Genomic DNA, 17427 nt, shown 5'->3' with positions numbered 1-17427 from the left:
TAAAAAATGTAATAATCGAGGTAATAATATACAGGGTGTTCCATTTAAAAAAATCATCCTGATCCACTCACATTTTTTTGAGTCACTCTGTAGAGGTTAAATTATTTTCCTGAAATAAGTTAATCTTAAATCATTATACATCACTTTAGGTTTGCACTTGTACCCTAAACAAAATAAGTTTTTTATTTTAGGTGCTACAGAGGCCCGACGCACTTTTGCCGGACCCTGTAGATCTATTAAAAAGGGATGATATGTTTAGATAACTATGCAATATTTCTATGGCATATATTTAAGCCAAGGGCTGGAGCGGCAGTGTTGATGATTTTGGTTAAAATAAAGGGTGAAAGGCCAGGGAAAAAAGTAGGTAAGTCAATTTTTTTTCCAATCCAAATTAAAAACTTATTTTTCGACGAATGAAGTGATCCGTTTGTGCGCGCACAGCAGTGTTGTGTTGGCGAAAATAATGGACGATAAAGAAATAGTCGAGGCTGCAGTCATTGTTATGCACAGCTTAATTATTAAAAAGAAGAAAAATCGAAAACATCGTCGCTGGTGACAAACCCAAATTTTTAGAAATCGATATAATTTACTGCAACAACTTAGTGTCTGAGGAGGGCTATGATCAGTTCAAAAACTTCACAAGAATGACCGGGCCCAACTTTGAATATTTACAAAATTTAATAACACCAAAAATTACGAACAAAAGATACAAATTTTAGAATAGCAATTTCATTAATATCGACATATTCATTAATTTTATTTCCAAGGTTGTGCTATGCGTTATATTTTTTTTGATTTTTTAATAATACAAAGAATGTTTAACATCCCATAATATAGGCAACTTTTCATATTTTTCAATTAATAATAACGAAGATTCATTGATCCACTCCATGATTTTAATAAAGAAAACGAAAAAAAAAAAAAAATACACGCACGCACGAACGCAGACAAAACAAATTGCCGGTCCAAATTGAGGCGTTCGCGCACGCAAAACTCCTTTGAGCACGGACCATAAACCGACACCAGACGACTCACGTCCGCGGCTGCTCGCGCACAGACAGATTCGGAGTGAGCGTGCGCGCACGGCCGTTTACTTGGAGGATCAGTGCGTGCGTGCCCAAGTCTAAACGCTCCATTATGGTGCGTTTAGATTTGAGTACGCACGAGCTGAGCGTGGCATTTGTTCGCGCTCTCGGCTCCGTCCAAAATTAAAACTTATTTTCGACGAATGAAGTGATCCGTTTGTGCGCGCACAGCAGTGTTGTGTTGGCGAAAATAAATGACGACCAAGAAATAGTCGATGCTGCAGTCATTGTTATGCACAGCTTAATTATTAAAAAGAAGAAAAATCGAAAACATCGTCGCTGGTGACAAACCCAAATTTTTAGAAATCGATATAATTTACTGCAACAACTTAGTGTCTGAGGAGGGCTATGATCAGTTCAAAAACTTCACAAGAATGACCGGGCCCGACTTTGAATATTTACAAAATTTAATAACACCAAAAATTACGAACAAAAGATACAAATTTTAGAATAGCAATTTCATTAATATCATTTATATTCATTATTAATTTTATTTCCAAGGTTGTGCCATGCGTTATATTTTTTGATTTTTAATAATACAAAATGTTTAATCCCATAATATCGGCAACTTTTCATATTTTCAATTAATAATAACGAATATTCATTGATCCACTCCATGATTTTAATAAGGAAAACGAAAAAAAAAAATACACACACTTTTGAACGCGAACAAAACAAATTGCCGGTCCAAATTGAGCGTTCGCGCACGCATAAAATACCTTTGAGCACGGACCAAAAACCGACACCAGACGGCTCACGTTCGCGGCTGCTCGCGCACAGACAGATTCAGAGTGAGCGTGCGCGCACAGCCGTTTACACTTGAGCATTCGCGGAGGATCGGTGCGTGCGTGCTCAAGTCTAAACGCACTATTAGGTTCAGAGTAAGTGTAAGCATCTTTAGAAACTGCTAAATTGGAAAAAACAGTCTAGTCAGAAGATATACAGGGTGGTCCGAACTGTATTCCGGAAACTTCGACAGTATACTTTGCAGATAAAAATACTTAAAAAAGTTCGTATAAATGTATGTCCTAAAATGTTTCGTTTCGGAGACACAGGGTGTAGAAGTTTCATTTTTTATTTCGATTTTTTCCAAATAATTTCTGAAGTAAAGTAAATATTTGGATGAAAATTGGTATCTGGAAGTTTTTTGACATGAGAAATTTGATTTTAATGTCAATATGACTCCCATTTGTAGGTGGCGCCACCTACATGCGTTTTAACTAGTTTGAAGAGTAATAACTTTTCGTCAGTACCTGTATAAAACTACTGAGCAAAAAAATATACATTTACGACATTTTTTACGTAAAAAAGGTCTCTTGGGAAAAATCGTTACGAGTAATAGTTCTCGAGATATTTGGAATCGAAATTACCAATACCTGTCATCATTGACATAAATTAAACATGTTGACTAAATATAGTTTAGACTGAAATCATAAATTTGAAACGTTTTTGTGCCAAAGGTTCAACAGAAACTCGTAGGTTAATGTTAAAACGAAAACGGTTACTCGTAGCGATTTTTACCAAGATACATTTTTTACGTAAAAAGTCACGTAAATGTATAATTTTTCACTCAGTACTTTTATACAGGTACGGACGAAAAGTTATTACTCTTCAAAACTGTTTAAACACATATAGGTGGCGCCACCTACAAATGGGAGCATATTGACATCAAAATCAAATTTCTCATGTCAAAAAACTCCCATCCACTAATTTTCATGCAAATATTGACGTTACTTCAGAAATTATTTGGAAATAAAAATTAAACTTCTATACCTTAGTATAGAAGTCGTATCTTCGAAACTAAGCATTTTAGGACATATATTTATACGAACTTTTTTACTTATTTTTATCTGCAGAATATGCTGCCGAAGTTTCCGGAATACAGTTTGGACCACCCTGTATAGCGTCAAAGATATGCTATAAAGGACAAAAAGCAGGCAAGTCAAGCAAAAAGAGAAAACAACCAGGCAAGTCATTGTTGAGTTTTTACGATTGTCTGTTACATTGGTATTTTAATTAATAAAAATTACCTTTTTAAAAATACCCTACCTAGTTCTAACAAATCTTTACTACTATTTCCAGGCCCGCTGCCAATTTCAGTTTTGAGCATTAAATCGTGCTTTTCTCAGTTTGGAGAGAAATTGACTTATTTGCTTTCTTCCCCTGACCCTTCAAGTGTTAAATTACAAATCATTTTTGAAAATTACTTAAATTTTATGTGTTAAGTCCGCTTTCCAAAATTGACTTAAAATGTAACGACTAAAGTCATTTATGATTTAAATCAAAAAAGACTTCAATTTTCTGTCAGCTTGTAATTCTGTATGATATACTTTATGTAGTAGTTGGTTCTTCACTACTGATCTTACTACTACTACTTCCCTAATATGTTGTCACTTAATTTAGAATTTATTTTACCATTAGGATTTATTTTAAAAGTAAATTTGATACCGCTGAAACAATTTAGCTATAGATCCAAATACTATACACTCATCAAATAGTTCTTAAAGTTCAAGTTAAAAATATTTAGATAGAGCATTAGGATAGGTATTCAGCATGGCTGCGTGTGTATTTTAAACTGGCGCTATAGAAAACCTGCGCAAAGTTAGAAAGTTACGCAATAGTCTATTGAAATTATTTAAGTCTCTACTCACACGCAGATCTTTCAGTTGCCGGTTTATCTGTTACAACAGATAAAGGAATAACAATCTAAAAATGGTGAGTTTCTTCAATTAGAGGATAATGTTGTATGCGTGTTCCCATGTGACAATAAATGTTCTTTACTTATTGGATTCTATAGAATTTAGTGTGTTAACATTTTATTGTGTCAGATTATGATTAGTCAACACAAAAATCATAAAATTTTTGTTTTTATGGTATTTCAAACTAATAACTTAATACACTGGTCGGCACGAAAAACGCGGGCACCTTTTTTAAGTTTGTTAAACGTCAATATATTAGATTTTTGGCTAGTATGCCAATATTGGTGGTTTTAAACCATTTGTAGTTATCTTATTCAACTGTTTAATCCCCCTTTTATATTAAAAATTAAATTCTTTATTATGTTCATTATACGATGGAAAACAAAATGTTGATGTTTTGGCAAAAGTTGAAAAACAATTTTTTCTCTATAGTTTATTTTTTGGTTTATCTCACTTGAAATTTGGTTTATCTCACTTGAAACCATAGGGTAATTTCCAACAAACAATATAATATGGATTTTCAATGCCAGTGACATTAGAAATAGATAATTTTAATGCTAAAATTGTATCAAATCGTTAGTGTCTTCTTCAAAAGGAAATATCTCTAATAAAAATAAAGATACTGAGATGAATAACAAATCAAACTATCAGGAAACGATGCACCTTAATGATAAAGTGGTGTTAAAGAGCAACATTTTGTTTTTCCTCGAATAATCGATACATGGAAACTTTTATAAAAACTTAGCTACAAATTGCTGAGAATTTAGAATGTATGTGAGGGGGATTAATCATCCTTACACATCAATTATTGTATTCTTTCTTGAGTTATATCTTATCATACAATCTTAGGGCTTTGACAAAAGCCAGTATCGGAGACGGTTTTGGAGAGGTTAGTTCTTCATCTCCGATATCAGTCGTACCAAAGTTTATGGCACGAATGGTTGTCGACTCGGTGCAGATGAGGTGTTCAGTGTTTCTCCATTTTCCCCACAGAATCTGCATTCGTCGTTGTTTCTTACTTTTAGTTTATTGAGGTGTTCATTAGGAAGAGAGTGTCCTCTTAAAAACCCGTAAAAATCAAAAAATTGTTCTTACTCAAATCAAGAAAAATCTTCATCAAGATTTTTCTCGGTCGTAAGTTTGAGAAATTTCTTCGAGTGTCTTAGACCGGGAGGATTTTTTATCTTTTATTTTTATCTATTCGCCTAGCATTGCCTTCTATCCCTTGGTGGGCTAGCACTCAGAGTAGGAGGACTTTATTTTGTTTAACTAATTTGTTCAGCTTCTCTAGGCATTCGCTTACCAACTTCGAATTGATAGTTACTGAGTTGATCCCTTTTAATGCTGCTTGACTATCAGATAATATATGTGACTATTTCTTCTTTCCCATAGTTCTTATCTAAGATAAGTTGTGAGCATCTTTCGATAGCATAGATTTCTGCTTGAGGGATGGCGGGGTATACAAATTGCTTAAAAAATCTCCAAAATCGGTCCGCTATAACAAAACATATTAATATATAATCCAAAACCTGTAAAAATATATGTCTTAACTTCGATTATTTATTTGTATTATTTATATATACATTACACAACATGTTTAAAACTTCTATCGAAAAGACAAAAGGTTTTGGTTCCTGCATATATGTCATTGAAATTTGTCCTTATTAACTTTGTCCTGATAAAGTCTTCCAAGTGTTTGGAAGCCATGTCTGTAATTATATACATCATAGTATTTCTCTAGATGAAATAACTTATTAAATTATATACTAATACTTTAATATAACAAGGTGACAACGAAATCGAGGCAGAAACTGCCTTTGAATTGTTTTTCAGCAAAATAAAATTTACTATTCACCACAATACACCAAAACACTGCTTTTAAACACATGACGCGTGTTTAACTAACTATGTTATTGGTATCATCGGCATGCAGATGATTAAAACTAAACGTCTCTACAAATTGAGCGTATATACAGGGTGTCCCAGAAATAAGTGCAAATATTTTAACTGGTAGTATAGTTCAACCCCAGAAACACGCCTATGATGTTTTTTTCGCCAAAAAAAATTTTGAAAATTCGAAATTTTTTGAAAAATTTTTTGGAAATTTTTATAGTTTTTAGTTAAAAAACATAATTTCTTGATAATATGGCAACATAGGTATTATATTAAATTTACAAGAAAGAAAATCCAGAAAAGATCCATTGGTTTTCACAATTTTAGCAAAAAATCATTTTTTTGGAAATTTTCAAAGTAAAATAATTCCGTTATTTTGGACTTATTTGAAAAACGATAAAGAGAAAATATGTTTCTTTTATCGAGATCTACCACCCCTTAAAATATTTGCACTTATTTCTGGGACACCCTGTATAGGTGCTCAGGTTAGCGATAGGTTTTTTTTAAAGCATATTGTGGTGAATTAGTGTTTTATTTTGCTGTTATAATATCAAAGGTATGATGAGGTGTGGTATCTCCAACTGTAATATTGATTTTATCGCATACTTTTTTAAACTTGGGTAAATTATATTTTATCAAATCTGTCAGTTTCTCCCATTAAAAGACAATTGAATATGACATTTGGTTTATCCGGATGTGAGCCTAAGCTAAACATTTATATGGCATCCTATAATTGTTTTTTTTGCATATTGACATAAAGCTTTAAATTTATTTTTCCAATCTGGCTATAATCGAAATTGGAGTCAAACTCTCAATAGGGCGAAATTTGAAAGCCGCAAACTGAAATATGAATCAAAAGGGATCGTTTATTGCTTTTTCATTGAGTACTACTTTTGAATGTATGTATATTTGAGTTTTACTTTTGAATGTATGGTTTTTTGCCTATTATTTTGTGTATTACCTATTATTTTGTGTATATTAATATAATGTACAATGTTTAAATAAAACAAAAATTTTGATATTATTTATTTTAGCCTAATTACACCCTGTTATATCAAAACAAAAAGTATTTCTCAAAAGTATTAACTAAAATTATCGAATGAATACCACAATATGTTTCGGGATTACCGAATAATACTTTTACCTGACACGAAATGCGTTACCAAAAGTATTAGGTAATTCCGAAACATCAAGTTGTATTCAAAAGATTATGCAACGAAATAAAGTACATATATCCTTATCTTTCTTTTGCCATTTTGTAATAAGAATTGACGGGATATTTTGTGGAACTGACAGAAATGACTTCTGAATTAATATTTCAAAAAATGACAATTACAATATGGGCACCAAGCGATAATCAGTTAAATGATTATCACTTATTAATCACATCCTTCTATATAGAAAAAATATACATAGAGTTGTACCTATAATCGATAAAAGCGAAGAAGTGGCAATACGTCCAATGATTTCATTGTTACTTGGTATGAGAGTGTCTCGTTTTATTTCCATTAATGTTTAACTTTACTAATTAATTTCTATAAAAAAGAATAAAGTTCTTTGTTGATAATTAGTCAGAGAAGAAATCTAAAAGAAGAAGAAGGACAAGGAGGCGAAGGAGGCGGTTCTTCCAAAAGTTCGAAAAATCAGCGCTCGGCTTCCAATGTCTTCAATGTTCACACAGGTAAGCAAACAATATTTGAATTAAAATTTGGATTATTCATAAAATGGACGCTATTTTTTTAATTTTAAATTAAAATCTAAATTAGACAATTATGGAAGTAAATTTAACGTCTAAAGTAACATCATAAATAACAATAGAATCAACTGCTTCAATAATATACGCTCCTCCAAAAAAGTTTATTATGATTTACTTATCTAGTAGAAGAACTTCGTCAACACCATAAGGATTTTTAAGGGAAAAAAGTTCGAATGCTTAAGGTATCATTAAATAGTGAATTCCAAATTAAACTTCTAAATTTGATTGAATAAAAATCATGAAATCATAAAAATATATAAAAATCTGACTTAAGTCTTTTTATAAAAGACTTAAATCAGCTTTCAACCTTTTAAGCAATTAAGTCAGCTTCCTTTCAGTAAATTTGTTTAAAAATGTCATCGATTATTATTATTCATATTTATCCTTTATCCCAACTACTTCCCACGGGGTGTGGCAATTTTTACGTCACACAGTATGTCATCTCTATATTTTTGATCATTATAATGGGGCATGTTAAATTACCTAACGTGTTCTAGGCCCAAGTAGCCGAATTTAAGGAGGCTTTCCAAATAATGGACCACGACAAGGACGGGATAATCAGCAAGGAAGACTTGAGAGCCACTTTCGACATGGTTGGTAAAATTGCCAGCGAAAAGGAGCTGGATGAAATGGTTCATGAAGCATCGGGTCCAATTAATCTTACGCAACTGCTCGGATTGTTCGGCAACCGCATGGCTGAAACGGGTGGTACGGATGAAGATGAGGTCGTCGTTGCGGCGTTCAAGTCTTTCGACGAAGATGGAGTAATCCCCGGCGAAAAGTATGTTATATCTTATTAATTAGTTAGTTAATCCTTATCAATAAAGTCTGTCCAGTGAGAATAATATGGCAGTGATAATTAGTGTTGCACAAGAGTCTTGAAAAAGTTTTGCAAGAACAAGACTCTTGCAAGAAATTCAAGACAAAACTTTCAAAATTTCTTGTCTTGAATTTCAAGACAAGACAAGACTTTAGAATGCAAGAAATTTCAAGAGTTTTGCAAGCTTCCTTGAATTCAAGATTTCTTGAAAGTTTGAAATGATAGATTTTTTAAGTGATAATTAGGTCTTTGCGCAAGTTATGCCGGGTTTATACAACATTTACATAGTCGTAATCACAATCATAGTTATAATCATAAAAGTTAAACTATCCACTTCTTATAAACCTGTTGACATCTACCATGAACTTAGCCTTGAATTATGTTACCCAACTTCATTGATATAAAAACTATGATTATGAAAATGTTCTGCGTAATAACTTGTGATTATGACGATGATTAAGACTGTGATTATGATTACGACTTATGCAAATGTTGTATAAACCCGGCATTAATATTGACCAGTGTGTTTTTTTCTATTATAGCCAGTGTTTTACAGTTGAGAATGAAATAAAATAAAGTCGAGGCAACAAACCGTATATTGGTAATTGGTATTATACGAGCACGCTATTTGCGCTATTTGGTACTACTTCTCATGCACGAAATTGCTCCGCGAACAAAAAGTAGTATCAAATAGTACACTCTAGCATGACCTTTCCGTACACCCTGTGTCCAAACTTTTCCAACCAATCTTCCATAATAAAAAAGTAAAATAAATACCATAAAAAATAAAAGTAACAAACGGGTAACCAAAATAGAACATAATAAACTAGACAAGAATTAACAACTAGCACTAAAAAATGAACTTAACCTTACATATTCTTGTTCAGCTTTTATTTGGTAATGGCTTCTGTTTCGTCAAACGGGCGAGTTGACGTAGTTTGTTTGCGGTCCGTTAAGATTTTTTTGCTAAAATTAGCATCGTTGTTGTTCATTTTTCCGTATTACATTTTATATACGACGCTTTCTATGAAATAAAATATAGAAATATTATTACTTTTTTGTTAGAATGTAAAATTTTTCAAGACAGGAAATTTCAAGAGTCTTGCAAGAGAAGACAAGACTTTACCATTCAAGAAAACTGCAAGATAAGACTTTGGAAATTTCTTGTCTTGAATGTCAAGACAAGACAAGAAATTGAGAGAGAGAGAGAGAGAGATTTTCAACACAAGAATCCTTGTCTTGTGCAACACTAGTGATAATTGTGTCTGTCATTTTAATACAACGGTAAATTATATGTTCTGTAATTTTTTGGATGCCCTCCGTTGGAATATTCCCTGGATCGTTGGACAGACTGAATTTAATTTCCTAATAAAGAAATAACAAATTTTTGATTTTAAGCGAGGATTGTCTCACAGGATGAAAAGTTAAAAAGTGTCATGTACTGCCAAAATATAACTTTACTGCCAAGCAACTGCCAATGATTGCGAAAAAGACCTATGTCTGCTATATAATTAGACACAATCAAACTTATATGGAATCACTCTTTATTTCTGACTAAATTTCGTGCCAGGATAAAAATTCATATACTTTTTAATTAAACTCTTACTTAACTTTAAGATAAGGCTTTTTGTTGTAAATAAACAATAAACTTGATAAGAAACAATAAACGACTGCTGCGATTTATTTTCTTTTCAATTTGGTGTTCAGTAGTAAAATCACGATTGTCCGGTAATTTTCATTCGATCCAAAAAAATTAAAAAAAATGCCTTATGTTGGATTAACATATGTATAGAGGGGAAGAATTATTGCTCTCAGCCAACAAGGAATGCTCCAAAGAAACGTTGCAGAGATAGTAGGCGTTACCCAGTGTGTCGAAAACATATGCAAGATACTTAGAATTAGGAACACACAAGGATAGGCCCAGATAAAGTCGCCAAAGAGTCACAACTGAACAACAAGACTGCCTCTTGTGTGCCAAATTGCTAGAAAATCTAAATCCCAATGTTTCTCACCCAGAACTACAAAGACAACTTGTGGCAGCTGCAAGTGTAAACGTTTCAGTTGAAACCATAAGAAAAAGGCTTTGTGCTCGAGTGTTTTACAGTAGGAGAGAGTTACGGATCCCACAGTTATCTCGGCAAAATAAAATTGACCGGCTAAATTGATGCTTTCAACATCAAAACTGGAGAAATGAGAATTGGCAAAATGTTCTTTTTTTGGATGGGACAAGAATTGGCCTAAGATCAGATAACCATCAAATTCGGGTTCTCAGAGCTCCAGGAAGACGAGCGAGACTTCAGGCTGCCAAATTTGTATCAAGATATAAAGGAGGAACTGTAATGTTCTGGGAAGGTATTATACTAGGAGCAAAAACTCCATTGTTACCACTTCAACAAACTTTAACGGGTCGGAGATATGTTGATTTGGTACTAGAATCAATCATTAGTCTTTAGAGAGCTGCAATTGTAGATAATTTTAACTCTTCTTTTACGATAGAGCACCTCCCCATACCAGCAGAGTGACTAGAGAATGTGTCAGAATGTGACGGAAGGTGTCCGCTAAGACATAGTTTTGGACTGGCTTGCCTGTTCACCAGACCTAAACCCTATCGAACACTTGTGGGACTAGCTCAAAAAAAGGGTTAGAGCTCGTCGAAATAATCCAGTAAATCTTGCACAGCTTATTGATGCAGCATTAGCAGAATGGGAAAACATACCCCAAGACAACGTTAATAATTTAATAAGAAGCATACCAGCGCCGATAGAAACTTGCATAAGTGCTAGAGGTAGCAACAAGGAATATTAAAATTATCAATTTTCTTTTTGTTTTTGCTTTTTGGTCATTAAAAATTTAAATCTTAATTTCGTTTCAGAAACCAACAAAATACCATTTTGTTTATTTTGGGAACTGATTTTTTTTTATTGCTATATGGATTATTTTTTATTAAAAGTCATTGGTAAGGACTGAGTTTTATTCATAAACACAAAATTTTCATACATCTCAAAAATTTAAAAAAATAGTAGATGATTCCATATAAGTTTGGTTGTGTGTATAGTCGACTGCCGTAAGACTGATGCCAGTGAATGCCAAGAAAATGTACATGTGATTCTGCAACAGCCCTCGATTGTACATGTCAATCACTCCTGTATGGTTTATTATACAGGGTATTTCAAAAAACATGTGCCATCTCTCGTGGGGATTTCTCACTTAAAAATATGATTTATTTTTCATATCAACATAGGTCCGATTCTGCTTTGTTTCGTAGCTACAGGGTTTTGTAAGTCTTAATAATCTTTCGATTTATTATAATTTTCTTCCAAGTACTTTTAGAGATTCGAATGAAATTTTGAAGGTAAAAGTTAATATAAGTGCTACATATTTAATGCTAAAAAAGTGTCGATAAATTCATCAGGGACGTGCATGTGCATATGGGTTATCATTGGAATATTTTTCAAAAAAGGACATATGCGCCACTGACTTTTTTCTTTAATATCAAAATTGTGTAGGCCGTTTGATGCCAATTAAAAGTTATCTCTTGATATTTTGTCGAATTCGGCCTCTTTGATGAGATAAACGCAATTTTATTTATCATTAGCAGAAAACCAATAAAATTTATATTTTACTTAATTATTATTAAATATTATTAGTATTATATATTATTAGTATATAGTCCAAATCCCAGCAATTTCAAATAAAATAATGTATTTAAGGTAATTTCAAAAACCTAATTTTAAAAGTTTTAACATCTTGTAATCTGAAAAACTATGCATTTCCATACCCATGTATGCAGTTTTTTTTTCATATTTTTGATGAGGAGTCAATAAATACTTATTTGATACTTTCGCAAGTTACTGATCGCAGTTCTTATTAGATTCTGGATCAAGGCAAATTAATAAAATTGCGTTTATCCTATCACCAAGAAGGCCAAAATCGACAAAATATCAAGAGACAACTTTGATTCGGCATTAAACTGTTTTACACTTATTTTGTCAATATATTTTTCAGTTTATATTTTTCTATAAAAAAAAAAAAATATGTGCCACTGACTTTTTCTTTAATATCAAAATTGTGTAATGTTTGATGCGAATTGTAAGTTATATAAGTATAACAAGATATTATAAAATTATTATATAAATAAATAATATATTTTACCTAATTTGTTATTAAATATGATTACTAGTTATTATTACTATTATCTAACCTACAGCAATTTCAAAATAAAAAATAATGGCATTTTTATTTTATAATTACAAAACTACCTTAAAAGTTTTAACACCCTATGTCCATGTTTATTGGAACTTTTTTTCATATTTTTGATGAGAAATTAATGAGTACTTATTTAAACTTTCTGCAAGTTAATGATTATAAATTTTGTTGCTATTAGACTAGGTTGCTATTGACAAGGCAAATTAATAAAATTGTCTTTCGCCGTTGTTCGATGCTCTTCTTCCACACCTCTCGGTTGTCCATCTCTCAGGTCTCTGGCACTCATGGCCCTATTTATACCTTCCATCCAGGCTTTCTTTGGTCTTCCTCTCCTCCTACGGTACGGGGGTACCCATTCCATCACTCTCTTAGGAAGCCGTGAATCCTCCATCCGCCGCACGTAACCGTACCATGGATATGAAAAATAAATTCATTTTTAAGTGAGGATTCTCCCCACGAGACATGGCACGTATCACTAAAATTGTAAGAGCAAGACACAGTTTGGTATTTTTATTAAGTCCAATAAGCTCTTAAAGATCTATTGTGTCCCCCTTCCTTTGAGTTATAACTCATCATACAGTCGATACCTAACCCATCATATTTGAGGATTTTTCTGTTGTAGGGGGGACATGGTATTTTCCATCCTCCTCTCACAACAGATATTCTTCTTCCGATTCTATACATCCTCCCACGGTTCACAGACGAGGGCTTATCTCCGGTTGGTGGAAGTGAAGTGAACCCGTGAGGTGGAAGCTGAAGGATCTATTTCCATTTTCTTCAACTTTAACTTGGTCTCTTCTTAAATCTGATACCGGTGTTTGCCTGAATCTATAATAGGGATATATCCTTCTTTCTCTATTTCCTCCTCGATTTGAGGTCAATGCTATTGTGAAGACCTGACTATAACCCTCCGTCCTCGAGTTGATTACTCGCCATCTCGATGTCCTTACATTACAGTTCTGAGCCTGGATAAGGCTCAACAGGTGGAGTCTTTCCCGTTGCTCCTTGGTAGAAAGACAGTATTGGTCGCCTTTTGGGATGTTTTCTACCTTCACTGCAACCAGCCCCGGCCTTGCCAATTCTTAAACATAGGTACCGTTTCCACCAACCAATCCGCCGATTCTTGAGACACAATCTATGAGGATCAAGTCCCCGCGAGTAAGCTTCCGCAAAACGCACCCACATTTTGTGGACCGTTGCGTTACAAGTGTGGAGATGGTCAGTGCAACCTCTGGCTAATCCTTTGGCAGCACCGCCATTTTTACTTGTCCAGCAATAGCAGCAAAGTTGGTCGTGGAGCAGTCGTATGTATATCCCGTACTTCTGCTCCGCTAAGACCTACTCACAGATCTAGCCTGGTTGACTAAGGCCGGGTAGACGAAACCGTAGTTTATGTCGCTTGCTGAATCTAAGAGGTAGGCCCTGGCCCTTACTAGAGGAGTTTATAGCTTGTGAGTCACTTGTGGAGGCTGGTCTCGCGCAAGTATCAACTGGCTCTCTGTAGTTCTTTTGGATTGCCCTTTGGAACTTGCATTAACAATGTTCCCAGTGTTGCTAGGGAATTTCCCACAGCTCTACCGATGGTGTTTTTTTTTTGATTTATATTGATCCCACGATTAGCTAGGGTTAGTCGGTTCACTTCTACAGAGCCCCGCATATAGAAGTCAGAGGTAAATACAATGGGGTGCCCCCTGGTGCCCTCAAGGTCTTCTATTCCTTTCCACGCATCCCTTGACCTGGTCCCGCCATCGAGTATTTAGGTTTTGGTGAGGTTGTCTCTTCTAGGTCTAGGCGGTTAAGCCAAGACCCCCCACACCCTCTACCCGTGAGACATGACAGTCTTCTGAGTTACAGTTGGCATGAGTAAAAAAGATACTTCTCGTGGTGAGTCTGTAGGTTTTACGGACGAGCGTCAGCGAATATGACATACAGACGGGCATTAAAAGTCATTTTTACTCCGGAATAGAACATACCTACTATTTCTTTTTTCAAACGCCATAAATAATTTTTCGTTAATAAACAATTTCGAACTATAAAAATATTTAAAAGTAAGACCTTATAAGTAATTATATATCGAGAAACTATGGACACGCTCGATGAATTTGAGACTTTATGTCAGTTTAATAATGTATTTTCGTCCTTTTGCGTTTAGGCGTGCTTTTATTTTTATGCCTATACTTTAAAATGACTTTTTTATATTGTCAATCGCGTCGCAAAAACGAATACTTTTGTGACGTTTTAAAAAAAATGTGATTTTTATAATGGGTGTCTTATTAGGTTTCGGGTTGCCCTGATGACTTATGGCGATAAATTTACCGAAAAAGAAGTAAATGATGCTTTTGATGCGATGGATATCGACGATGATGGAAACATAGATACGGCAGCTCTGATTACTTTGTTGACCGCCACGACTGAAGAAGAAGGCGAATCTTGGGCACACAAACAGCTTATAAATTTGTTTATCTAATAATTGTCTGATTTAAAGCCACAGATTACTATACGTTATGACCAATTTTTGGTGGTTGTTTATATTGATTCAATCTGGTAATTGTTTATATACTTATATTATGTGAATAAGCAGAATTTATATATGGCTTTGGTGATTTGGGAGTAAGAATAAGACAAGGGATGATTGTTTGTTAAAATTTTATATGTATTTAACTCATGTTTTTGTGTCATTTTAAAAATGTTATATTATTTGATTCATGTATTGCATATATTATTATTTCTGTGAATTATTCCTACATTTTAATAAATAGTTTCTATTTTTATAATAGTTTTCTTATAATTATTCTGAGACATTGAACAATGCAGTAACGGTGTAACTCTAATATTAACTGCTTAAATAACACTTTTGTTAATAAAAATCTACAGGGTGCTACAAATTCGAGATATGAGCATTGGTATCTCGGAAACCATACCATAATAGATACCAAAAAGCTTTAAAATTTCAAGGATTGTTGAATTTTTTTGGAAAAAAACGGATGTTTTTGAAAATCAATTTTATTTTTTTTGTCGTTACATTTTAGCAAATCAAAAACTAATTGCACATTCTCGTAGCCACTTTTATTAAGGCTATTTGATAGTATTTTTTGAATTTCAAATTAGCTGATAATTTGTGAGATATAGAGGCGAACTTATTTTTTTTAAATACGGACCTGCATTTTTATTTCAGGTTTTGAAAGAACTCGATCTCCTGAGTACAATGATATGCACACTTGGTATTTTTTTTTGTTTTGGGTATCCTTTAACAATAACTAAACTATTTAATTATTATTTAAAATAATTTCAAGTCCGACTCTTCTTTTTTAAAGTATTTAATCTGGATTATATTCATCGCAAACAATATTGATCAGAGCCACTGACATTGAATAAGAAAATCGAGCCATTTAAGATTCAAATAAATAATGTCCAGGTCAGCAATTGAAAGATATTCTTTTTAACTCTTTTTATTGTGAATTTGAAAATCAATGTCTAATATAATCTAATAATATGCATAATATTAATCGTAGTAATTATAAAAATCAACTTTACAAACTAGTTTCTAATGCTATACATGTTCGAAAGGGTACCACCCTCCCTATTGCAATAAATTTATTTTCGTTCAATTTTATTGATAGCTCTTTGAACGGATCTTCTTACACTTCCAAATTCATTTTGTACTCTTTTTAGTTGTAAATGTTGATATATATTGATTTTACTTTTTCAAATTACGTCAGTAATGCCCCCCCCACAGGTCCGAACCTCGCGATTAGTGATGTGTCGGTATTTGAGTAACGCGATTTTGGAGCGGTATTTTTTAGTAACGCCGCGCCGTGTCGCGCTCCATAACGAATGGGGAACCTGTTACTGAAGAACGACGATCATAATGACGACAAAATTATAAATTATTTATAATTTGCAAATAAATTATTTATAATCGTTCTTGAAGTTAGCTTGAACCGTAGTAACCGCATAGGGACGTGTTTAGCTCCAGCCGTCGCGATTTCGTCGGTCGCCTACAATAGTTACTGGAACTGTACGTAGCGTCGGGCGATCTCGATGGCGACGACGTGTTCGCTCCAGCCGTCGCGCTCCTAGAGTTGCAGTTCCCTGTCGCGAACACTGTAACTGCTGTAACTGGCTATCGACACTCGACCTCGGAGGCGGCTTACTTCGTTCCAGCAGTCGCTGAAGCGCTTCTAGGGTTTCGTTTTCGCCTGTAGCGATTGGGTCGGTTACTGTTGGCGTTGGTGCACCCGTCGCCGTCGCTACGTTACTTTTGAAATAGCGATTTTTGGTATGTACTAAACATGGTATAAAATAGCGTTGTTAAACGTAAAATGATGTACGTAAAAACAAACGTAGATGAAACGTAAAGCAAAATAAAATAAAATGTTTTATTTGCTTTTATACATTTATATAAGTTTTATTGTTTATATCTATTTTTAAGATCTGATGGTGGCTGGAATTGCCGAAACCGGTCACCAATAAAAATTTTTTTGACAGTGGTTTGTGGGACTAGATAGGTAGTATAAAATAAAAGTAGTTACCAATGCCAGAAATACTACATAAGCGAGGACCGCGACACTTAGGAAATTGGAACCTTGATTACAAAAACGCGGTATTTTTTTGTCGCTACGGTCGCTATTGTAACGCGACTAATGTGGGAGCGGTATTCCCATCACTACTGACATTGGTTAATTGAAATTCACCATTTCAAACTAATTCTCGCAACACAATTCTTACATTATAAAAAGTTGTGAGATCTCATGTAAAACCAAGTCATTTATTTTATTTAGCCCTTAAGCACTTATTTATTCAACTATTTTGTTATAAATTGTTAGTATGTAATAATTAGTCAATATTATTTCTAATAATTATAATGACTTGGCCATTGCACAGCAACTATACAATTATAAAAAAATAATCTACCATCTCGATTACTAAATAAATCTAAACAGTGCCCTTAAAATAAAGATTTTTAAT

At 33.6% G+C, this 17427-nt stretch overlaps 1 protein-coding gene across 1 annotated transcript; it reads left to right on the top strand.

Annotated features, from left to right (window-relative positions):
• The first annotated feature begins 7337 nt into the window (after positions 1 to 7337).
• On the top strand, positions 7338 to 15040 carry LOC115888959 (myosin regulatory light chain 2-like). Its single transcript, XM_030908851.1, has 3 exons — positions 7338 to 7358; positions 7931 to 8214; positions 14737 to 15040. Exons 1-3 carry the CDS (start codon positions 7338 to 7340, stop codon positions 14924 to 14926), a joined length of 495 nt encoding a protein of 164 aa, XP_030764711.1. The 3' UTR covers positions 14927 to 15040.
• The last annotated feature ends 2387 nt before the right edge of the window (positions 15041 to 17427 follow it).

This window comes from Sitophilus oryzae, unplaced genomic scaffold (assembly GCF_002938485.1).
Source record: "Sitophilus oryzae breed Bouriz unplaced genomic scaffold, Soryzae_2.0 scaffold_1171_pilon_pilon, whole genome shotgun sequence".
Lineage (NCBI taxonomy): Eukaryota > Metazoa > Arthropoda > Insecta > Coleoptera > Curculionidae > Sitophilus > Sitophilus oryzae.
The sequence above is the reverse complement of the archived record's forward strand: the minus strand, read 5'-3'. Positions and strand labels throughout refer to the sequence as shown.